Below are 25,878 nucleotides of genomic sequence, written 5' to 3'. Positions count from 1 at the left end.
CCACTCAAAGATCTCACCTCAAATCATAGCATCAAGTCAAACAACTAACTCAGCTAACAACACAAAATCCACATAAAACAACGTATAAAAGAGCCACAGATATATAAATCAGATTGAAGTAAAAATTCACCTCCACCACAGTTTGACTTAATTTCGCAATTCTCAACCATGAAATACCTTTGTCACAAATCTTAACCAAACTTTAAATCCTGTCCATCGATTTTTAGTCCTTTGGCAATGATAAAAGCTGCTTTTCCACTCCAGGTATATGTCCACACTGTTGACCGCGGCGGTGTTGGGCCCAATCCCACCCCTAATGTTAGGCCTTAGTCAGACCCTAACCTTTTTGGCATGTGAGTTTAGCCACTAGACTGACAACGCTAGGCAAGTTTACATGACCCATAAGTCCCTCTATTTGTTGTGTCCAAACAATCGTTTGCAGTTACCCAAATATTCCCCGCTCATCCTAAGCCTACACGACCGACAGTGTGAAATACAATCTGCCCCACTCTATACCCAAAGCCAATTTTGACTTTATATTGATTATGTATGAGCATGTTCTAAAATTTTTGGGTTGATCATGTATGTATAATAGGGACAGGTCATCATCGGCTATGACAGTTGTATACTACCTACCACACACAACAGACACAGATTAAACACGGTCAGGAGTACAAAAGAATTAATGCACAGAAAATTATATTCCAGTCCCACACCTCACTATGTCCAGTACATAAAGATGAATTTTTAAATATGAAAAAGATCTAAACCCAACATTCAATTGTATTTAATGGTCATAAAATGTACAACGCATTCTCAGTCAAATGACATCCACATTTGAAAAAACTCAATGAAACAACGTAAGATTTATGATATCTGACTTGACAAACAAAAATCTGTCGACATTTTGTTATGTATTGTAAATATAGCTTGACTTCATTGGCTAATACGTTACCCTAAGGTCTATATACAGATTCAAAATGCATCCACATGTCCCATTGAACCAAGTTATACTAGCTTACAAGGTACCAGCATACCAAGTCACATTTTTTTAATTTGAAATAAGTAACGGTAATACTTGCCTATATAATGAACATTCAACCAAGTTACTGTATGGTATCATAAAGGGACTATACAAATCAAGATACAAATCCTGAATGTGTTACTGACTTGACAACCATGTGAAACTTGTCAAAATAGAACCCAGATACAAACTCTGCTAGCCTACAAGGATTTGACAACCAAGTGTACTACATATGTAGTTCCAATGAATTTCAAACACAACTTGTAGTTACCTAGGAATTTTACACCCGAGTCATACTTGCCAAAAGGTGTTACTAGCCTGCTGTGACCTTTCATATTTTGTCACATTTGCCTATGAGAATCTGCTACCAGCAGGTCCTATATAACCTACTTTATCAGAAGGTCACATCACTCCAGGGCTCTAATCTACAAGTTACATGGACCTCTGGGGATCACATGGACTTCTGGGAATCACAGGGACCTCTGGGGATCACAGGGACTTTTGGGAATCACAAATCACATACAGATTTAAATGACCATCTTGTATAGATTTGCAAATTTTTATAATATAAACAGTTTCCTACCTTCCAAATACAACCAAGGAAACAATTTAACCAAAACATTGGTTACAGGCCAAACTAAAAGTAAAAAGAAGACTATATCTGACTGATGAAATCTGAATATATCACTTTAGTATACATTTCCAGTTGTAAACAATACCTAAATTATTTGTGTATAGTATCCTAATTCTTAGCCTTCCCACAGATAAAACCATTAGTTTCTGATTCCCTTCTGAAGACACCATGTGACAATATCTCCTGTACTAAGTGACAGAACATTGTGAGCAGACGACACCATTTTCTGACTTACTACTGATGACAAGGTTGTTAATGTCAAAGATCACTTAAGGCAGAGTTGAGGACACTAACAACCTTTGAAGCCAGATTAGTACAGTAATTACTGCTAACTAATCCCAAACCACTGACTTAACATTAGGTCTGATACAATGGGAAACTCTCAAGTACTTACAAAATATTCCTATGGTATATAGCTACCCTTTATAATGATGTCTCTATAGATAGTAATAGTATCTTTATCTCTAAATCTCTCAATCTTGAAGTTTTGTATCTCAATCTTGAAGTTTTATCTCTCAATCTTGAAGTTTTATCTCTAAATTTTAAGGCTTTTGTCTATATATTCATCTCCATCTCTAAGATTTATCCCTCATTTCTAAAATTTTGAACTTTCACTTTAAACGAAAAATCCAAAAGTTTCAGGTATCCATGAATTAAACAACCATTTTGTTACTTTAAAGATGCTGTACTTTACTCTCAGGGTATTTCAATACAGTATATGGAGCCTGATCAATTCTGACTGATGCCCCCTGCTGAACTTTTTCAATTCCAGTCAATTTCACAGGAATTGAGTTTTGATTAAGACACCTAAGATCAAATGTGTGGTAAGACAGTGGCTTAGCAGCAGTGACTGTGCACTGATTGACAACTGTATTAGCATGCCTGTCACACACCTGATCACTCTTCTCCTCATACTCACGCATAATTTACACCTAAACAGGTCTGGACCAGAATATATCCCAGCTCCTGGCTATTCTCTACCCCCCATGAATCCATCAAATTCTTCCATTCACCTCACACACAATACTGTATCTAATACTCTATATTTGTCTTAAAATCATGGATTAATTAGTACAAACCCATTACCTAAAAGAAAGATGGCAAGATTAGTTTTAAAGAAGTTAAAGAAATGATATTTTTAAAGAAAACTAATTTTGTAGTAGTAACTTCTTTCAACCTTTTTATGGTCAACCACTTTGCTCTAAAATAAAGTTCACACCAACATAGAATGGTTCACAGTAACATCACTAACCCCTCCCTGCTCTTTTTGTACTATATGTCCTAATGTAAACATCAATTAACAATCTATCCCCATTCTATGTAGATTTCCCCTCTGTATGTCTGTGAGATCTGGAGCCTACTAAAGAAATGCCTTACTATCTACACAACTTGACTGATCATGTGACAGATTTATTACAGATTGACCACATTCCATGTACAGTTTTATAATACTGAACATATGTGTTTACATACATCCAGTCATCCACCCCTAAAACATTCATTTCACGACATGCCAGGTTTAGAGCGTGGAGGAAAGCTGGAGTACCCTGAGAAAAACCAAATCTTCATAAGATGACAAATGCATGCGACAGCAGCATACCACAATTACACATAAGACAAGCTTTCCAAAGACCCTTCCAAGCATTTCAGCGATAAGTACCACTACAGTTAGCAACATAAAGATTACTTTGTACAGAACTCAGTAATACAACAATGTACTATGCAAGGGAACGCTGATGATGTCCAGACAAACATCACTATTCACATAAATCAAAACCCTATAATCATTCAATAAATACAGACACAATATAAGACTTATATATACAGCCCATTTAGCAGATTATTCAACATTAATTTCTAGACAATAGAAGGTGCCAGATAAGAATTCCCATGGCCCTGTGCAGGTCATGTATCATAGCCTGACTAACCGCTATATCAAACAACTGGCTAGGATTTCCAGGGCCCTGAACAGATTATTTGACAAACCTAGCTAATATTTAGTACCTGACCAGTATTTTCATGCCTGTTGAACATTTCCAGAGCCTGTGACACATTTCCAGGGGCCTGTGACAGCTTATCTAGCTAGGCAGGTGTGGCGGTGTACTAACCCCTCCCATCGAAGCAGCCGAGATATTTGACCCTCAAACTCCACATTATCAGCACGAAAACCACAGAATCAGATAGGGTGAAAAAATGGGTCAGTGGTGTCCTTGATCCAGTATTCCATTCAATAGTTTTAACCTCCATGTAATCCATAAAACCAATGTCTTCCTACAAGTTGTCCACCTACTAGTGCGAGACCACTGTCTATAGGTTACACATCTGATACAAAGTCCACTTCCTCATGTTTGAGGAAACGCCAAGTGCCTGTACTATAAATACTCTCATTACCCATACACTAATGAGGAAGTCATTCATAACGAAATCTTCATCAACATTACATTTGTATTTGAAAACTATGAGGAAGGTGGAGGCAATGAGAGACGTTATGTTAAAACTAGACTTTACAAAAGAAACAAAATGGCTAATTACACACTACCGGAAATGTAGAGTTCAAAACTAGAGACAGTCACAATATACAGGGAAGATCAACCTCATTAGACACAGAGATCAGACAAAATCTAAAGCAGACGAGTAATAGGTCGTGTAGGTGATAAACCAGTCATTAACAGTTGGAAAAATTAATGTACAGGAACATAGAGAAATTCCATTTGAAAAACAATTAGTATCTTGCTTTTGTTTACCACATGATTTATCTTAAAACAAATAAGTCAACTGACAACTTTAATGAATTATTTCAGATGAAATGGGAAAAAGATAAGATAAGTTGAGAAATCAGAAGAGAAAACATTAGAATTCATATAAAAATATCAAAAACTACAAACAATAGCAGAGAATAATGACAAAAGACCATTGTATATGCAAAAGAAATGTAGAATTGAAACAGGACACAGCTTTAACAAGCTTTAAAGAGACATCGGAAACATTAGAGAATAAGAGTTCGTTATCGACTTTGATCAGCAGAGACCACAAATTTAAAGCATTTGGATATATCCAGAAAGGAACATTTTGAGATGAATATTGGCAGTACCAGAAGGTCCGCTCTGTATAGGCATGAGGGGCAATGACGAGTAGAAAGCCACATCCTATGGTGAAATGACTGAGGTTTACACTATAACTTGATAATGCTGGCTTTATGGATGTAAGGCTAACACTTGAATGTTGGCCCCAGTGTTACAAAACAAACACTAACCCTGGTATATAAATCTACTCACTCATTAGTGTATTTACAACCCTAGTATTACAGCTATGTGTGGGCTAGACAACACCGGTGATCACACACTTCATGTTAAATATCTAAGATTTCATAAAAACTTAAATCATAATAACATAAATAAAGCATGTCTTAAACAGTTGTCTAGTGATTATATATATCTGGACACCATTTGTAGAAAAATTACAGAAATCAGAAATAGCTCCTATTTTCCATAATCTGTTTAACAGTTTTACGTGAAGTCACAGTATACCGTACCTAATGGGGTGTGGTTTCAAGTTTAAAGAAAGAGGCATTAAGGAAATCTCCAGAAAACAAAAGGTGCTTCTAATCTTGTTTATATAAATTTACGATCCAAACTGATTAAATATTAGGCTAGTGATATATCTCCCACTTATGGCCCTGATAGTATGTCTCAGAACAATGTAATTACACCAGGAACATCCCACTGACCCTGACTCCATCATGAGCCAATATTTGCACTAGATTATTCCATTTGTTTTAATAAGAAATCCAAACATAGTGGGATGAGGGATTTGGTTGTGAATGGGTCCCCCCTCGACAGGGAGGGGCCATGTAATGTTTACTCCGAGTACAGAACTAACACTAAAGGTCTACATAGTCCAAACGCTTCCCAGACAATATATTCTAGATGACAACTACACACTATAAGTCTTCTGAATGTTTACCAGACAACTCATGACCATCATACTACACAATATAAAACATTTGTCAGGTTTATTATTGCTCAAATCCCACTGCATAAGTTACAATTCATTGCTATACTGTAGTCCAAACAAAACTACTAAAATTTACAAAAGGAGAGGATTACCTCCCCTTAACAATCGCAGAATGTATTGTGTATTGGGATGACACTGCAAACATTTAATGAGTTTTTTACCACTGGTAAGAACTAAAGGATAACCCTGAATGAAACAGACCAGACACCTCCATAGGTAAACCATTTGTCTATAACTGACAACTTTTGTCTACTCCATGTAAAATATGCACAAAAGATCTAATAAGTAAATCCATTAGTCATACAAAGACAGCAAAGAATAGCAAAGAAATATAATGTGCAACTTAATTCTACATGAAAGTATTGGCAGAAACAACTCTGAAAAAGATAGAGGTTACCATACATACCTGTGATAAGAATATTATTGTAATTTCAACAAAACCTCCCACAAAATACAACCACATACACCAACAATGTACCGACTCCTCATAGTGGCAATCAAAATCTATGGTGCCATTGTTCAAAAAGCTAGTGCCATTGTCCAAACCTGGCCCACACCGTGGTCGGTCACGTTGGAGTGAAAACAACAGCTGTTATAAGTCTCGAGATAATACAATCTACAGAACTCACAGTCAACATTATCAGCTTGACTTAATTATATGTAGACTTAATAATCACTAAAACACATGCTTATAGTATACCAAGGGCATCAAGGAATTTACACATCAAATACAACAGTTACAACTCTGTAGCGAAATAGTTTGGTAAAAAAAACTTCAAACTTTCATTAAGTTCTAAAACCACTAATTATGAAATGAAACCTACAACAACAGGAAATTATTAGATACTGTATTTATATTGAACTAGGGATCAACCATATCATAAAATACAATGATTCTTTAGTATAAATATCTGATAAAAACTTCAAACAATATTAAGTGAACCACCATAAATTTTGGGTCAAACTTCAAACAGCATTTCATATAACCACTTAAAGTTGATTTCTTACCACTGCTTCAAACATACAGACCTCAAGTGTTCATAACATGAAAGAAATCACTCAACCATGAAATATGATGCAGCGAGGTATTCTCAGAAAATAAGCAAAAACCTGAGATTTAGAAACATAAGTAAATGAGTACAACTCCTAACAAACCTAACACTAGTAAGACTGAAGAGCCCAGTGGACTGAGAAGGAGAGAAGTGTTGCTTGGTCGTACAGCCATGAGCTGGAAGAGTTAGATCTGGCAAGGAAACAAGAGTGCTAAAGACCAAACCTTCCAACTCACAGACGTACGACAACAATATCGCGGCTTTTCTGAAATATTACTCGGACAAACACTTGTTCAACTGACATTTTTAAATAATGGATACATTTAAGTTTTTTTTTACAAATTTGCTGAAATAGATTATTGGTAACATGGAACCTAGAGAATGCACAATAATTGGGTAAAATTACTAAAATTAAATTCCAAAGAAGACATTTAAGTTTATACAACTTGTCATTCCTATTAGTATAAAAGCATTATAAAAGTTAAAATATATTAGGTGTAAAACAGAACATTTGAGAAGTCACTGAATATCTACTTTAATTTTGACAGCTAAGCATATTTTGCCTTATGAATATTCTACAAAATGAAAGCCGTATATAATCACCTATTTGAATATCAATTTAGTGAGGACAAGAAGAAAGACAAACACTAATTCAGTGTGTTGACTTTGTATGAAGTACCACCCAATTAAAGAGGCCTGGCTTAGTTGTGTTTAGAACAGTTGAACAAGTTTTGTACATTAGAGTGAATGCTTACGTTTCCATGCTGCCGTGTAACTCCTGTGTACCTGGCGGCGGCGAGGATAACACACCTGTATAAGGACAGTAGGGGGCCTGCTAGGCCTCTTGTCCCCAGCCACAGGGCTGCTCTACCTGGCTCAACAATGGGGTGCACTGCTCCGCCAGCCATTTTTATGCTCTCCATACCAGGACAGCAAACATGAAGTTTGTACTTTGACAGCTACGAGACATGTTCCACTATCTCTGAGGGGACGGCAAGTCCTAACGAGAACACATTATCTTAGCCCGAGCAACACTTCTCTCCGAACAGCCCCAATCATGTCCAGGACTAAATCAGATTCATTAACAATGTAACCAAATATGACCAGAACCTTCATCATAATGTATATATATACAGCCAACGCCACTATAAAATCTCCACTAATAGTGAAGTCCTAAATTGTTGAATTTGTAGCTTTATTGTAGGTATGGGAGGAGATTAGCACACAAATCTATGATAAATATATGAATATAAGGTATCTGTGTTATCAGTGGTCACAGGATTTCTCAGGCAGAGATAGCCACCGTCGGGATGATAATAGGTGGACTATCGCGGCACTAAAGAAACGCCAGATAAAGATAGCCCAAAAGGTGTCCATAGGGTATTCCCACCCGCCTCTATCAGCTCCGCTCTATCAGCCGGGTATACAAACCCAGCTCAGATTATCATCGACTTGTTAAAACATTATATTTTCTCAAGTTTGCCTCACACTTGCTATCAGGTTCATTAGGGTCTTGGAGATAAGCCCATTGAACTAGTCCAGATAACAGAAATCCACGTCATGTGACAAAAGGCAGTATGGACTATGTTGTAATATATTTCACAAATTAAATGACTCTAATCAACAGTAAATTATGGGCAATTAGCTCAGGCATGTGTTCCATTATTCTCAACATCAAATACATTTGGTATATCTAATTAAATCAATCTTGGATATTAATCGCCATTACTTTTATTTAAAAAATTATTTCACAGCTAGAAAGTCTCAGAAGTGATAAATAGCAATGAAGCCGTGACAGACAAGATATGAATGTTTTGGTATGGTGCTGTTTTCTGTTGCAATTTGTATTTTTTTAATATTATTTATCGAGAATCAATTCATAGATGTTTTTTTTGAACCTGAATTGAACACACCATGCATACACTTTTTATGATAAAATTAGAGTTAACATACATGAAACACCATTTTGTCTACTGAAGTTTTACAATTTTTCTAACATCTATATATAAGATAATCTATGATAAAATAAGGTACGTAGACCTGATCAAAATAATTGTGAGTTTTGCAGGCTCTGTCCTAAAGTCTTAAATATCTAAGCTCTATACACCATTGCACAAGACATTTGTGTAACAGACATTTGACAATATTGTAAGTTACTGGGCAGGGAGACAGTTAAATGGTATAGACTATGATAGTCAACAGAATGTCCAACAGTCTAAAACGTTAACTAGTCTGCACATCTTTCAGTGGAAAGCTTGAGGAAAAGTTGCCTGATTATCTATTAAAGTATAGGTGACTATTCATTACAGGTTTTTTTCTGGGAACTCTGGATTTTCTCTACTATCTTTACCTAAGCTGTGTTCTCCACCTTGTTGTTTAACTACATAGTATTATGTTTCATGTAATCCCTATATGTTTTATTACATTTGGAAATAGTTTTGTAATTGAATTGACCATCAAAACCTGACAATTGCCTTTCAATGACCATAGCTGTTTGAACAAAACACACACTGAAAGCACAACCTCATAGGGGCTACAGATCATTTATTTCCAACCTGCCAGTTCTAATACTTAGAATCTTACATTGTATTGTTTTTGTAAATAACTGAAAATGTTGAAATCCATGATACAAATGTCATACTAGAGACCCCAGGGTATGTTTGAGTGTTGTCTGGTTGATCATATGCAAACTAAATTTGTCTTTTATTTTTCTGCTGTTCTACAATAGTTTACAGTATCTATATATATCAACATCATAAACATGTATAGCAAGACTGATTAATTGTCAGTGACCGAGTGTAGCGGATTGGACTGGGTCAATCATCAGTAACCAAGACGCCCAACTAAAATACACATGGTAGTGGTATAAGTGTCTGGTATGTCTTCAAGGGCAAAGACTGAAAAAGAAGGGAGGAATGTAGCAGTATTGGACTGGGTCAATCATCGGTGACCAAGTAGCTCAGCAGTAGAGCGTTCGGCTAGTGTTTGGAGGTCCCTTGTTCAAATTCCAGTCTGGCCCCTGCATTTTCTCCTCTCTTGTTACACAGGTAATGCAATTGACAGGTAGGGCATCAGGTTAGTGTTCAGAGGTTGTGGGTTTAAGCTCCTACCTAGCTGATAATTTTCTCCCATTTAGATTTCTAAGCAGGATTAATCAGGCTGTTATAGCTAGTTCTGGAATTACTGCCTTGTTTGTTCCTAAACCCTGTATAATCCTAACAGATGTTGTGCTTCACAATCCAGCAAGTTCACCTGCCTTATTGGTGTTTTTGTAGTGATATTTTCCTGTTTTGTATCTTTAAGAGGGTTAGAAACACAAACACTAAACCTTAAAGATGCTCCACCGCCGACAGAGCATAAATGATATTCATCCTTTGAACAATAATTGGTGTTTAATCATGTATATATATGCCTAATTAACACAAAAAATAACATAAAAAATTGATTTCACCTTTGGTGCATGCAGAATCATTACTTCATTCCATATAGGATATAGTGCAACGGAATTTTTTCGGGATGCAATTAATTATTTTTCATATTTTTAACCTGAAGTAAAATTAGAAGCTCAAACTTTTCAATGGTGGTAATGGTGTAAAGTAAGTAACTTTTGTAACTGAAGAAATATACTAAATCATCTGCTTCTGTTTTTGATGTCGAAAAAATACCATTTGTCAGCGGTGGAGCATCTTTAACTTTAGATTCCACAAGCAGTCATTACCTAGGGGAGATAACTCATTAATATTTTCTTGATAATCAGCCACATTATAAAACAATGTGGTATTTCAGAAAACATGTCCTGACTTTAGATAGACATAACTTCTTTGAGATAAATCATTATTGCATGAATTAAGAAATAAAAGAAATCCCCTTAATTGCCCCATTGTATCAATTAAAATGACTATTGTAAACATGCATTGATAATTCAGATTACACAGTGACATTTCTCATGGGTATGAACAATGAGAGTTGTAGTTATATTAGATAAGGGGACAGACAAAGGTTGTGAAATGGCGGCCTTTGGTCTATCTATCCCTTTTATCTGTCCTGAGCTAATTCTTCAGTGATTTCCTCATTATCAATTGTATCACACATCCTCTCTCTCGACCAAAGGTACTCCTAGGTAAATACAGAGATTATCTATTACAGGTACATTCACCCCGACCTCATTGTCAGTCAGGTGTACTTATTTAGCTTAATTACTTTCTCATTCATAAACTAGCAATGTTTGAAAGACAAGAATAATCCACCTTAAAGCAAAATTATGATCAGATTAGAAGCGATGCATTGGAATGCAACGAGGATGCGACAGGCATGAGTAATGCTATATGCACAAACCTCCATTACATTGGTGGTCATATCATTGGTGAGCTTCAAAAACTATTTCATTCATCAAACAACAATTCATTCATAAATCATTGTGGTTTACATATTAAACTTTAAAAAAAAATCCATTGATAAAACCAATGACCTAGTGAATTTGTATCACAAAGCAACAAATCGGTTTATCATTGGTAAAATTTAAACAAAGTCCATGATCATATGCCAATAAATGTGATTTTCATCTCTTTATATTCTGCCCCTGACTGAAAAAAGTCGCCACAATGACCACAAATATCAAGAACATATTAAAACACTATCTTACCAACACGTAAACATGCTTATGATACATGTAAAGAGTTGTTTCACCTGATTTCACTATACTATCACCAATAGTTACAATTATCTCATTGTACTTTTGAACAACAGGCCTAGCAGGGTTCAAAATTAACACTCGCCAACTGGCCAAATGCGAGCTGATTTTTTATTTAGCTAGTTGAAAAATATTGTACTTGCAATTTTTGGCCAGAGTATGCATCAGTCGTTATTCTCAATATATATATAGAGAATCAGACGTGATACTTTAATCATATTTAACAAGTTTTCATTTGCATGAAATGCCACATTCTAAAAATAAACCCCTGTTACACTGCATTACATTGACACTAAAAATGTCCAACATTTATTGTTACCTACAATAAATAAATACATTAAATTTCAACAAATTTGATTGCTTTTAATTTTGATCTTAATTTTTAATTTTCAAAGCGGCAAGCAAATTACTGTTTTGGCGAGTTGAAATTTTACAAACTTGCCAAAAATGGAAGTGGTTTTAAAAATTAAATTCTATCCCTGCCTAGGGCAACAGTCAAAATGTTGCAGATAATTATATATATAACCAGGACACATAAAGGTCACTGTTTCACAGCTTTAGCTCATGTTTTGCATAAGGACACATATTCTAGTTTTAACTGGCTTGATAGCACTCCTGGTGATTGGGTAGTGTTCAATCCCCGGCATGGACGTGAAAAGGTCAGGGGTCACCTGCCCGATCACGTGGATTTTCTCCAGGCACTCCGGTTTCCTCCCACACTAGGACCCCTCGCACGCTTACATTCGGGCCATCGAGGATGATTTATATAAGTTGTGTAACTTGTTTCTCAATCGATGTAAAATAAATAAAGTTTATATTTATATTTATATAGCACTCCTACAAACTGATAATCACATCTGAAATTCACAACAAACTTCCCTACTATTACATGAAGAAGAGTTCAATAACTGTGCTTCAAGGATGAAAGGTAATGACTGGATAGTCCAATTTCCATTATTATTTCATTGTAGACATCAATAGTAGAATATGATGTGATGCTTTTTGCAGATATATTGACAGAAAGACAATATACATTAAATAAAAGTACAGTCAAACCTTTTTATAACGACCACTGAAGGGGAGACAGAAAAACGGTCACTATAGACAGGTTGCCTTTATAGACAGGTTGGGGCTTTCGTGCCAACCAGCGAGCCAATAAATAAAACAGTTGTTATTTTTAATGCAAAACAGACCTGTTATTGGATATTATATATTGATTACCATGCATTATTTAAGAACTGCTTTTATCAATATTTTTCAGTAATTTGTGTTCATTTTACTTTTTATTGTTTGGATGGGGCCTTCAAATGCAATCGGAATTTCGATCATAACAAAATCAACTCGTTTTGATACACACTAGTTGTAGATTTTTTCAGCTATAAACATAACAATTACCTAATTACTGACTTGACATGGCCTGAAATTATCTGTGCAAGATTAATTTTCCCACAACGTATGCGTGTAATATTTTGTACAACACTTTCTCGCTGGCAAGTCGTATGTAATGTTGCCATGTAACAAGTTTTGACGGATTAATCTCAGGACATGAAAGATAGGCCTAGATTTGGAGGCGTTTTCTCACAATATATAGCTTCAAAACTATAAAAATCACAATGCAGGTACACATATTAACTTTCAGTAGCATTTCTACCAAGTAATGGGACCGTATTTTATTGATAAACACATCGAAAATACCCCGGTTACATCGGGCGATAATCCGACTGACTCTATAATGGTGAAGAAATCGAACGTGAATTTATAGGCCTAATTTGAAATAGGTTAGGCTATTTACAGGCCATTTCTTAGTAGTATTACAATGCTAAATATTGACAATGAATAACGGAACACATTGAATAAATCGGCATGTTTTATTTTGCCTACCGTATCATCCGAGTTATGGCTTCAAAATCACGCTTTACGAGTGATCTTTTCATGCACATGGCGTTTGTGACCAAATATAATTTCAGTCTTTGATAGGCATAAAAGGTCGTAAAACTTTCATCTTCAAGACGGCAAACATATTTGTACCTCAAATGTTACGACCGCTAGGTTATAAACCATACAGTCATGTATAGATAATTCATAGCTTAGACTTCAGTAATGGATGCATTTGCTTACTAAGGGAGTTAATTACCGGAAGTAGGTCAAAGGGACGCTACTACACACACACTGTATTCGGTACTCCAAAATTCGATCTCAGCGACCGGTTGTTAGACAACTCTGATGGGGCTAAAATGACCAGTCGCTAGCCTCATTAGACAGGTGGTCGTTATGCAGAGTGCCACTATATAGTAACAAGAGATCCCAGAGGGATCTTGGCCTCCCACCAAAGAATGATCTATGTCTGACAATGGAAAGATGGATCTTTTCTCTACTTTTCAAACTTTTTCAAACATACTACATATAAAATTTGAGACAGATCACTTCAGTACTTTCTGAGAAATAGCAGTAACAAACTTCAACTATCAAAATCCAAGATGGCTCCTTGGTGGCCATCTTGTTGATCAATCGGTCCCAAATCGCAATATGCACAACTGGGGCCCCAGGGGATCCTACATGTGAAATTTGAGAATGATCCATTGAATACTTTCTGAGAAAAAGCGATAACAAACTTTAACTATCAAAATCCAAGATGGCTGTCTGGTGGCCATCTTGTTGACCGATCCATCCCAAAATACAATATTCACAATAAGGGCCATAGGGGAAACTACATATGAATTTTGAGACAGATCTCTTCAGTACTTTCTGAGAAATAGCGATAACAAGAATTGTTAACGGACGGAAGGACAGACGACGGACCACAGACAAAAGGCGATTTGAATAGCCCACCATCTGATGTTGGTGGGCTAAAAATGCACAGGGAGTCCAAAAACTGGTCGTTATAGACAGGCGGTCGTTATAGACAGGCGGTCGTTATATACAGGCGGTCGTTATATACAGGCTGTCGTTATATACAGGCGGTCGTTATAGACAGGCTGTCGTTATATACAGGCGGTCGTTAAAGCAGGTTTGACTGGAAATACTACAAATACACTGCAGCAGAAAGAGAAAAATAGAATACGCTGTAAAAAGATAATTTGTCTAAGATGGTCAGTACACTGTAGAAAGATAATTTGTCTGAGATGGTCAATACACTGAGATAAGATTATTTGCCTAAGTGTTTCAAGCAGTCATAGGTGTTTACAAGTCTTAAAATTTTAACCAACCATTATTTTGTAATGTATAATATTTGGTGGGGACCAACCATTATTTTGTAATGTACATACAATATTATTTTGTAATGTATAATGATTTGATGGGGACCAACCATTATTTTGTAATGTATAATATTTGGTGGGGACCAACCATTATTTTGTAATGTACATACAATATTTGGTGGGGACCAACCATTATTTTGTAATGTATAATGTTTGATGGGGACCAACCATTATTTTGTAATATATAATATTTGGTGGGGACCAACCATTATTTTGTAATGTATAATGTTTGGTGGGGACCAACCATTATTTTGTAATGTATAATGTTTGGTGGGGACCAACCATTTTTTTGTAATGTATAATGTTTGTAGGGGACCAACCATTATTTTGTAATGTATAATGTTTGGTGGGGACCAACCATTTTTTTGTAATGTATAATGTTTGGTGGGGACCAACCATTTTTTTGAATCAATCAGGATCTTCAATTTCTATGGCTTGTAGTCACCAAAGTTCAGATATATTTACAACCTACAACAAACTATTTGTACAGTGACAGTTTAATGTCCCAGTGAACACAAGTCTGGTGTCTTGGCACACACGCACATAACTGGTGATTTGTGACTACGTTCCTAGACTTTAATTAAAAGTGTCCTTCGGGTACTAACATTCCAGATTAGATTCAATAGTAATGATATCATGGTAGGTGTAATAGGTAAGGGAGGTAACTCAATATTCCCACTGGTCGTAAACAGTAAAAATAAAACTGTAGAATACTGGGTAACGTTTTTTCTCATATCTTCCTGTGAGATTCCACCCTTGTATGTTGGGGAGTCATTAAATCAGATAAAAATGTCGTACTCCGGTGTAACATAATTTAGTGACAACTTGGAACGAATATTCCTTTTATACCATCTTATAAAATAGTTGTATGTCACTTATATTAGAGAAGTAAAATCTTGAATTGGTTAAATATGATTATCAGTAGGCTCCTTCCATACACAGCAATAAGTCACATTTGTTTATTTGTAGGAAACTTTAATGTGCCTACTTGGTGTGTAGTAAGTATTTCAATGCTTAATGAGCTAATAAGTTTTAGCTCTGCTTTACATAATAAGACATTGCTTCCTTAAATCATGGCAAGATAAATAACTGTAAACATACATGTGTTTTAATACTGATTTTGAACAGTTAGCACAATAATAAATATGCGCTTCTAAAAAAAAATTCTGTATCAACACCACACAGAAACACACAATTACATAGTTGAAACATATTTTCAAATTTTACCAACATTTCAAGTTTGGAATCCATAAAATATCAGTTACTATTAAAACCTGTATGTTTACAGTATATTAGTGTGTTTCACTAAGATACATATATTTATAGTAATACTAGGTACTTACTGCTTTAGCCATGTCTTTGTAAGTCATGCCGTCCCAGTGCTTTCTCTCCGTCGGGTTGTTGACACTAACACCAAACTGAGGCTCTGCCCAGCACTCCGTGACAATCTGGACATCACCATCAGCCTCCGTAGTCTCCAGCTCATCTTCCTCTGAAACACTATAAAACACCGGCAACACTATCATTCTGATGACAAAGACAACAGAGAGTGGTGGTTATGTTAAACATTTCACCTTTGCATGTAACAGGGTTATCTGCCCTTGTATCGATTGCAATGTTTTTAGTTTGTGAGTAGAAAACACACACAGAGAAGGAGACTTTTAATAAATGACCTTGGTTTTTATTCCGTATCATAAAATATAACTGACCTGTCCCTGGTAGTTTTGATGTAAGGAGGAAATATGATGTACTGTAGAGCACACTTAGTGATATCTGTGTCCAGTCCTCCTTTGTCCTACATCAAAAAGAAAGAGAATGAATGAAAAGATAATATGCAATATGTCAAAATATGCAAAAAGAAAATGTGGAATTTCTAAATAAATTTGACCCAATCTATCTATGCTTTAGTTTCATTTTTCTGTAATACTAACTTCTGTATTTGCATATTACAGTATTATCTACCCACAGGGGTAGATAAGACGTTTGCTAACAAAATAATGGCGTTACAATGGATATATACCTACCCACATCAGTTATCTTCTTTTTTCATTTTAATCAAAATGCATTAAAACCAAAATTTAAAGCAGCGTCATCTTTAAAGTATTTGTCAGAATTTCAAAATAGCTGCTTAAATACTTAAACTGCAAATTGAAATAGCTCACCTGCATTTCTACTTCAGCCACCATGTTAACAATACCTGAATTACTAGAAACAAAATTGAACCCTTCCTGGAGACGAATTCTGAAAAACAAAGTCAGTAGTATTAAGTATACTGAAAAAGAAGCCTTATGCATATCATCAATTTCATGTTCCTTAATTCTAAGCAGTACTTGCCAGTTTAAAGACCCATCACTACAGACGAACTCAACAAATTCTAGGGTAGTCTACATTCCTAAAGACCACAAATAGCCTTTTTGAAAAGCAATAGTCACACCTGTCTATAAAGATCATAGAAGGAACAAGAAAGCATGGTCATTATAGCCAAGTCTTTATAACAAGTCAATTTGTATTGAAACAAGGACATAGTCATTCAGATCCCCCGCCAATGGAGATATCAAAGCTTAAGTAAGTTTGATTGTGGAGACTTATGTGTATGAAAAAAACAGGAAAGAGTGCAAAAAATGATAACCTAAAAATAGCAAAAGGTACTACTAGACCATAATGAATGTGTCTATGAAGTGGAAATATCTCTGCTGGTTTAAGAGTTATGCTCTGGAAATGAACCTGCTACAAAAATATGATATTTTCAGCAATGTTTCTATGGTTACAGAAAAAAGCACAAAAAGTGAAAACCTAAAAATAGCAAAAGGCACTACTAGACCATAAGAACAATGTGTCTATGAAGTTTCATGGAAATATCTCTGCTGGTTTTAGAGTTGTGATCCGGAAACGATTCTTACACAAAAATCTGCCATTTTCAGCAATGTTTCCATGGTTACAGAAAAAAGTACAATAAGTGAAAACCTTAAAATAGCAAAAGGCACTACTAGACCATAAGACTAATGTGCCTATGGAGTTCTGTGCATATATCTCAACCGGTTTTCCAGTTATGCTGCTGAAACGAACCTGGTACAAAAATATGATATTTTCAGCAATGTTTCCATGGTTACAGAAAAAGTGCAAAAAATGAAAACCTAAAAATAGCAAAAGGCACTACTAGACCATAAGAACAATGTGTCTATGAAGTTTCATGGAAATATCTCTGCTGGTTTTAGAGTTGTGCTCCGGAAACGATTCTTACACAAAAAACTGCCATTTTCAGCAATGTTTCCATGGTTACAGAAAAAAGTACAAAAAGTGAAAACCTTAAAATAGCAAAAGGCACTACTAGACCATAAGACCAATGTGTCTATGAAGTTTCATGGAAATATTTCTTCTGGTTTTAGAGTTATGCTCCGGAAACGAACCTGGTACAAAAATATGATATTTTCAGCAATGTTTCCATGGTTACGGAAAAAATGCAAAAAATGAAAACCTAAAAATAGCAAAAGGCACTACTAGACCATAAGACCAATAACTCTACTGGTTTTAGAGTTATGCTCCGGAAACCATTCGTACGGACAGACAGACGGACGTACGGAACCCATTTGTATATCCCCCGCCAACTTCGTTGGGCGGGGGATAATTACACGTTTGATGGTATACTGTAATTCAATGTATACCATTTTCTACTGCAATAAGCCCCTCTACACTAGAAATAAATATTGGGATTTTATTGGGGAGGGGTCTTATCACTAAATAAAGGCCTAAGATTTTCATACCTAAGAGTTCGATTTTCAGCAAACAGAATTGTGGAACTACATTCACTGTTCAGATAGTTTAAAATAATGTTTTGCTTCTATTGTGACTTATAGTTTCATCTTACTTGTTTCATACTTTACTCTATTCCTGTGTTGGCAGGATTCATCTAATACTTTATTTGCCAGAGTGGACAGGATGTGACCTTTACTTACTTTGCCAGAGTGGACAGGATGTGACCTTTACTTACTTTGCCAGAGTGGACAGGATGTGACCTTTACTTACTTTGCCAGAGTGGACAGGATGTGACCTTTACTTACTTTGCCAGAGTAGACAGGATGTGACCTTTACTTACTTTGCCAGAGTGGACAGGATGTGACCTTTACTTACTTTGCCAGATTGGACAGGATGTGACCTTTACTTACTTTGCCAGAGTGGACAGGATTCGCCCTATGGCCGGCATGCTGACCTCGACCTTTCCTTGTTTAACCGTCCAGACCCAACGCTGATGATGGAGGTAGCGGGACATCATGTTGAAGGTATTAGCCACGGCGGTCTTACTGGCTAGCTGCTGGTTAGATAGGTGGCTTGGGAGGAACTTGGATGGATCCTCGATGATACTCATATCCTGGGGTAGGCGGTCATAACTGTCAATCAACAGGTACATATAAATATAGGCGTAATCCTTGTCACGATTCATATTTCGCAGTAAGTTAAAATATGTTTCGCCGGATATTTTTACTTCCGTTCCGGGTATTAGACACACCAGGTAAGTAACGAAACACAGTCTAAGACCAGCAAACTGGTAAGACGTGTCAAACCGTTGTAAACACCAGACAGGTGTCGATCACAGCCCAGGAAGCGGGATGTCTGGTCTCAATGATTGACATACCTGTAGGTGAGGATACTGCTACTGAGTGGATAAGACAACCAATTCGACACGATAGATTTGGTTCCACGGACTGATGAGAGACTTGCCTGACCTCCTACAAATGGAATTCTTCAGCATCCTATGTGAAGTGTTTGGGTGACACATAAGAGCCAGGGAGAGAGTGTTCACGGGTCCTGAACAAGACCGAGGGAACAACTAAACAACTGTTTACGTCTGGGTGACATCATCGTTGTCATGGCCATCACATTACTGCGCGCATGAGAGACCCCGACTATCATAGTGGATAGTGATCATGTGCAGAGACAGTATCTGAACATTTGCAACTGTTTCTGTATATATATATGTTTAGGCTTAGTGAGCGAGACTGAATGAATCTGTGTAAGCAAGATGGATAGATTTATATATCAATGTAAAATATCTATGTAAATAAATTGTATATATTGTAGTTGATTGTCTCCCTGGTTTGTGCATCATCAGTCATCATCACTGTTCTACCACACTACAATCCTAAAGCATCAATGATACATAGGCATAACATACTTGCCTTCTCTATGCTGATACATAATTAATTTATTAAGCAGTGTAAAACACTAACATTGTGATCAAACTATGGGCTCTTTTCCCAAAGTTCATTAGTGGATATTGGAAATAAAAGAATGTCTACCAATAAAGTTTTTGTATTAAGTTTTTTTTTATAATTTGATCTGGAAACAACTGTTTTGGTGCATTAACATATATTTTTAACAGATTGATTTGTATAATTGTTACAATAATTCTGTATAGCAGAATAGTTAGCAAAGGCTGCTTAACTTACATTAACACTAAAATATGTTTATTTAGTGTCTTATCAAAAAGAAATATCTGTAAGACATAATCGCCACCCCTACGCTATTTATCAAATGGAACAAGAAGGCTAATGTCGAGAAGGAATGGGAAAAAGGGGACATAGGTATCACAATTAAAGTGCCGCCCCTCCCAAAATTTCATGGTGCAGGCATACAAAGTTAAACACGTTTAGTATCTATGTGACCCATTACCTGATAAGAATCTGCTCCATCGGTTTGGTCAGTAGAACACAACAATTGATTTCTGACCAGTCCCGTAAAAGTGGTGATGGCCTCTTCTTAAGTTTCTTCACGGCACTTTCTTTAGTTGGGGATACTTTGGCCTTCTCTACTTTGGTGGGGCCCCTCTTTGGAAACCTCAGAGCAGCAACTTTGTCTCGTAGCTCCTGCATGATACAGTACCTCTCCCAGCCAGGCGAACCTCCTAAAAACGCCAACCGTATCACCATATAGGGTGGCTTGGATGTCACCCTCAGTAGCAGAAAAGAAGTTGGAGGCTTTTCTGAATCGCTGAATAAAAAGAAAAGAAAACAATGGGAATTGTCACATAATTTACAAACTTACACCAAACAACAAATTATATAAAACATAATGGAGTCTAAAGTTTATTTAGTCACATCATTCTCTCACATTTTGTAAATGTAGGTTGCCTTTTAAGGTGACAAAACCCAAATCAGATCAATTTAAGTTAGCAAGGATTTTGTTCACTAGTTCAAGAAACAGAAAATTCTACAATTAAAAGGTTTTGGGCTGTATCACACAAAGATGGCCTTACAAGCTGTTGGTCATTCTATAAAGGTGATTACTATGGCTACTGTACATGTAGGTTACAAACATTGATAGGAGTTTGATGTACATGTAAGTTACAAACATTGATAGGAGTTTGATGTACATGCAGGTTACAATCATTGATAGGATTTTGAAGTACATGTAGGTTACAAACATTGATAGGAGTTTGATGTAGGAGTCGTTCTCCAGTAAGACGAAGGTGCTCCAATCCCGTAGCAGTACATGTAGAGATGTGAGGGCCTGACGACACAGCACCACATGGAAGCGTCCACTTGAGTTTGGGGTGTGTAGGTATTTAGGTAAAGGTACGTCATGCTCTAGTATCATCCCTATACGGTGACTGTGCATCCACTTTTGCCTGTTCAACACAAATCTTAAATCATTCATTTTGGACGTTATTTTTATTTTATATGATAATCAAACGTTAATCGAGAATACCATTTTCAAATTGCTGCCATGTCAATAACAAAAGATGAAATGTATAACTGTTTTCATTTCATACACTCAGGGAGTACAAACTCTCTTCTTTGATAATCAAATAAAGAAGGGTTATAAAGTCAATTTCTTGAATTAAGTTGAAAACTTATATCAACACAAACCAATCCTCTATTTAACATAAAAATCTGAAAAACCTGTATTGTTTACCATTTTTATCATGCAATCAAACGATTTTCCTCAGAGTTATCTTGAAGCAATTACTTATACAAAAAACATGTTGGCCATTGCGACCTGACTTAGATAAACCAACTCACCAAATCTTGATGTCCAGATTCACCACTGGTTTCCAGTACATTGCAAATGAAAGTAGACCAGAGTCCCTTAAAGTAAGGAACATAAAATCAGTGAAATGAAATAAGTATGGAAACTATTAAACTTTTAAAAATTTTGAAGCTTGAAACAACCCTAAAATGTTTTCTAAGTAAACACTTTCCAATAAATGTAATGCAATAAAACTTATAGTAAACCAAATTATTTGTGTGGTGTGTGTAGTTTATTTGATCTTCAAAATATTTCACAAAAGAAATGCACAAGTTTTTTTGTTTTTGTTTTTCAATCAGAAATACAGTAGACCTTATTGATGGAAACTGATCCTTAAAAATATTGATCACGGCATGACTTTGAGTAATTTATGTCCATGGAAAACAACATTGTGTGTCAAATTCAATCATCACACAACTAAGTTGTTTATCAGAAACACTGGTTTATTATCAGTAATACTAAGGGGAGACAACTCACTTGTTGTTATGCTGAGAGTTGAGCACCGGGTTGTTAGAGTTTGGTGGCATGTAAAACAAAGGAATGCCTTTCTGTATGCTGTCAGGGACTTTGTAGTGTATGGCATTAGATCCGAACGACTGCAGGTGGTCGAGGAGTTGGTCATCTTGTTTCAGGCTGCAATATAATCACAGCATAAATATCATCTACAGTCATAGATTTAAATGAATGTTGATTTCACATTTCTTCAAGCCAAATCTCTGTCACTACAGGACTAATCCTTACATAGATCCTGTCTGGAGGATCATGCTGTATAAACATTAAATCAATCACATTTACTGTAAATTTGGATGTTGTTGAGAGTGCTTAATTTCGTGATTTGCAAACATGAAACTTTCACAGTGCTGTTTACATGTTACATGTATAAAGAGGGGAAATTTTCGCGATCGAGCGACCTGCGCATCATTAGCGAAACTTCGTAAATTTCCATATTTACAGTAAATATAATACCTACATAACTTTAATTTTTACTGTGGCCCTATCAACAACTTCAAAATAATTAAGTTCAACTGTATCTTTGAAAATTGAAGGTCATACTGAGAAAATGAAAAATAAATCAAGTGAAATAACATTACCGTTCTAGAGTCATCCAAAAACGCTTGATGTTGAACATTCGAGTTTGACTTTGATTGACCTTGAGTTGTGAGCAGGTGAAGTCGTGTAGGAAGTCATAACGACCCTCCATGTGTACCTCGGCGTATGTCTGCGAGTCCTGAGGACTGAAGCTACCATCTGCTGTCCTACATCAACAAAGACACTCAACTCACGTGGCAATCCAATTCTAGATTTTCCTTATCAAACGGTAAATGTATCTGCTTTTCACACAACAAAGCATTACAATTATTTCATTTTCTAGTTTGTTATTCATCAAACACAGGCAACTAGAAAGATAGAATATTTTTATGAGAGGGCCATATGTAAGTGTGCAAGAACCGTTGGTAAATGGAGAAAATGCAGTTCTCAAGATTACCACTCCATCAAAATAATGCAGGCAGACTTAATGTAGACAAAAATTTCATTTTATGTATCTAGCATATATAAATATTGCACATTTTATCATATAATTGTTGTATTTTAACTTGTGACTATAAAATTCTGGTAATTGTAGTTGTGAACTTACATGCCAGTGTCCATTGGCCAAAGAGCTGTGGCAATGTATTCTATCTTGACATAGTCTTTATAAGGAAGGATTAGCCGAACCTCAATCTGAGTTCCACCTGCAAGTAATATATAAAATATTCATAGTGTGGCAGAGTAAGTAATAGAGGATTTCACAAGAGTAACTACCAAATACATGTTATTAAATAGGTTCTATAATTTGATCTCTCATGGGTGAAAACAGTGTAATGGCACAAGCATTCAGTCTTAATGGTCTCTCACTTAGTCCTAATTATAGATATAATCATGCTATCATGTGTTGGTGAATTTGTTTGTAATCCTGTTCTTTGTTGTAGGTACATAACATGTAACAGCTAGAAAGATGTATGTTAGATACTTCAATGGTACTACACACCAACAAGGGTTCAACTTTGATACATATTTTTAAAGGGAGGTAATACCTCCACACTGTAGAACTTACTTGTCATCATTATTAAATAGCCAGGTAAATATTTGACAACATATATACGGTAAGCCAATTGACCATATTTGACTAATAATAATTTGTCAACGTCCTTTTAATTTCTCCTCCTCCTTTCCCATCCTTTTTAAAATGCTTTGACAAAGTTTGCACTTTCTAACTTAATCATCATCTTCTGTGACTCCCACTCTTTACTTACTTGTGCAGTGCTTTGAGGTCAAATATGGTACTTTTTATGGACAATATATGTACAATGTTCTTAAATATGTAAGAAATCTTTAGAACTGAAACTCCATTGAATATGTCCATTCTCCACTTTACCTTTAGTAAGGTTGACGTCCTTGATTGTGTACCCCTCCCTCAGCCTCACTGATAGAACACTTTACCTTTAGTAAGGTTGACGTCCTTGATTGTGTACCCCTCCCTCAGCCTCACTGATAGAACACTTTACCTTTAGTAAGGTTGACGTCCTTGATTGTGTACCCCTCCCTCAGCCTCACCGATAGAACACTTTACCTTTAGTAAGGTTGACATCCTTGATTGTGTTCCCCTCCCTCAGCCTCACCGATAGAACACTTTACCTTTAGTAAGGTTGACGTCCTTGATTGTGTACCCCTCCCTCAGCCTCACCGATAACTTTACCTTTAGTAAGGTTGACGTCCTTGATTTAGAACACTTTACCTTTAGTAAGGTTGACGTCCTTGATTGTGTACCCCTCCCTCAGCCTCACCGATAGAACACTTTACCTTTAGTAAGGTTGACATCCTTGATTGTGTACCCCTCCCTCAGCCTCACTGATAGAACACTTTACCTTTAGTAAGGTTGACGTCCTTGATTGTGTACCCCTCCCTCAGCCTCACTGATAGAACACTTTACCTTTAGTAAGGTTGCGTCCTTGATTGTGTACCCCTCCCTCAGCCTCACTGATAGAACACTTTACCTTTAGTAAGGTTGACGTCCTTGATTGTGTACCCCTCCCTCAGCCTCACTGATAGAACACTTTACCTTTAGTAAGGTTGACGTCCTTGATTGTGTACCCCTCCCTCAGCCTCACTGATAGAACACTTTACCTTTAGTAAGGTTGACGTCCTTGATTGTGTACCCCTCCCTCAGCCTCACTGATAGAACACTTTACCTTTAGTAAGGTTGACGTCCTTGATTGTGTACCCCTCCCCTCAGCCTCACTGATAGAACACTTTACCTTTAGTAAGGTTGACGTCCTTGATTGTGTACCCCTCCCTCAGCCTCACTGATAGAACACTTTACCTTTAGTAAGGTTGACGTCCTTGATTGTGTACCCCTCCCTCAGCCTCACTGATAGAACACTTTACCTTTAGTAAGGTTGACGTCCTTGATTGTGTACCCCTCCCTCAGCCTCACCGATAGAACACTTTACCTTTAGTAAGGTTGACGTCCTTGATTGTGTACCCCTCCCTCAGCCTCACTGATAGAACACTTTACCTTTAGTAAGGTTGACGTCCTTGATTGTGTACCCCTCCCTCAGCCTCACGACCTCGATAGAACACTTTACCTTTAGTAAGGTTGACGTCCTTGATTGTGTACCCCTCCCTCAGCCTCACCGATAGAACACTTTACCTTTAGTAAGGTTGACGTCCTTGATTGTGTACCCCTCCCTCAGCCTCACCGATAGAACACTTTACCTTTAGTAAGGTTGACGTCCTTGATTGTGTACCCCTCCCTCAGCCTCACCGATAGAACACTTTACCTTTAGTAAGGTTGACGTCCTTGATTGTGTACCCCTCCCTCAGCCTCACTGATAGAACACTTTACCTTTAGTAAGGTTGACGTCCTTGATTGTGTACCCCTCCCTCAGCCTCACCGATAGAACACTTTACCTTTAGTAAGGTTGACGTCCTTGATTGTGTACCCCTCCCTCAGCCTCACCGATAGAACACTTTACCTTTAGTAAGGTTGACTTCCTTGATTGTGTACCCCTCCCTCAGCCTCACCGATAGAACACTTTACCTTTAGTAAGGTTGACGTCCTTGATTGTGTACCCCTCCCTCAGCCTCACTGATAGAACACTTTACCTTTAGTAAGGTTGACGTCCTTGATTGTGTACCCCTCC

The 25,878-nt window shown here is 36.6% G+C and overlaps 1 protein-coding gene across 1 annotated transcript in view; it reads right to left on the bottom strand.

Annotated features, from left to right (window-relative positions):
• LOC138326533 (KICSTOR complex protein SZT2-like) overlaps positions 1-25,878 on the bottom strand; it is a 142,195-nt gene that overhangs the window by 98,404 nt on the left and 17,913 nt on the right. Inside the window, 10 exon segments of the mRNA XM_069272632.1 lie at positions 16,015-16,171; positions 16,381-16,466; positions 16,834-16,912; positions 18,835-19,056; positions 20,339-20,656; positions 21,090-21,293; positions 21,688-21,753; positions 22,172-22,327; positions 22,786-22,950; positions 23,331-23,427. Of these exon segments, the coding sequence (XP_069128733.1) occupies positions 16,015-16,171; positions 16,381-16,466; positions 16,834-16,912; positions 18,835-19,056; positions 20,339-20,656; positions 21,090-21,293; positions 21,688-21,753; positions 22,172-22,327; positions 22,786-22,950; positions 23,331-23,427 (1,550 nt within the window).

The sequence above is a fragment of the Argopecten irradians genome, chromosome 6 (assembly GCF_041381155.1).
Source record: "Argopecten irradians isolate NY chromosome 6, Ai_NY, whole genome shotgun sequence".
In the NCBI taxonomy this organism is placed as follows: domain Eukaryota; kingdom Metazoa; phylum Mollusca; class Bivalvia; order Pectinida; family Pectinidae; genus Argopecten; species Argopecten irradians.
This window is presented reverse-complemented; position numbering and strand designations above follow the sequence as displayed.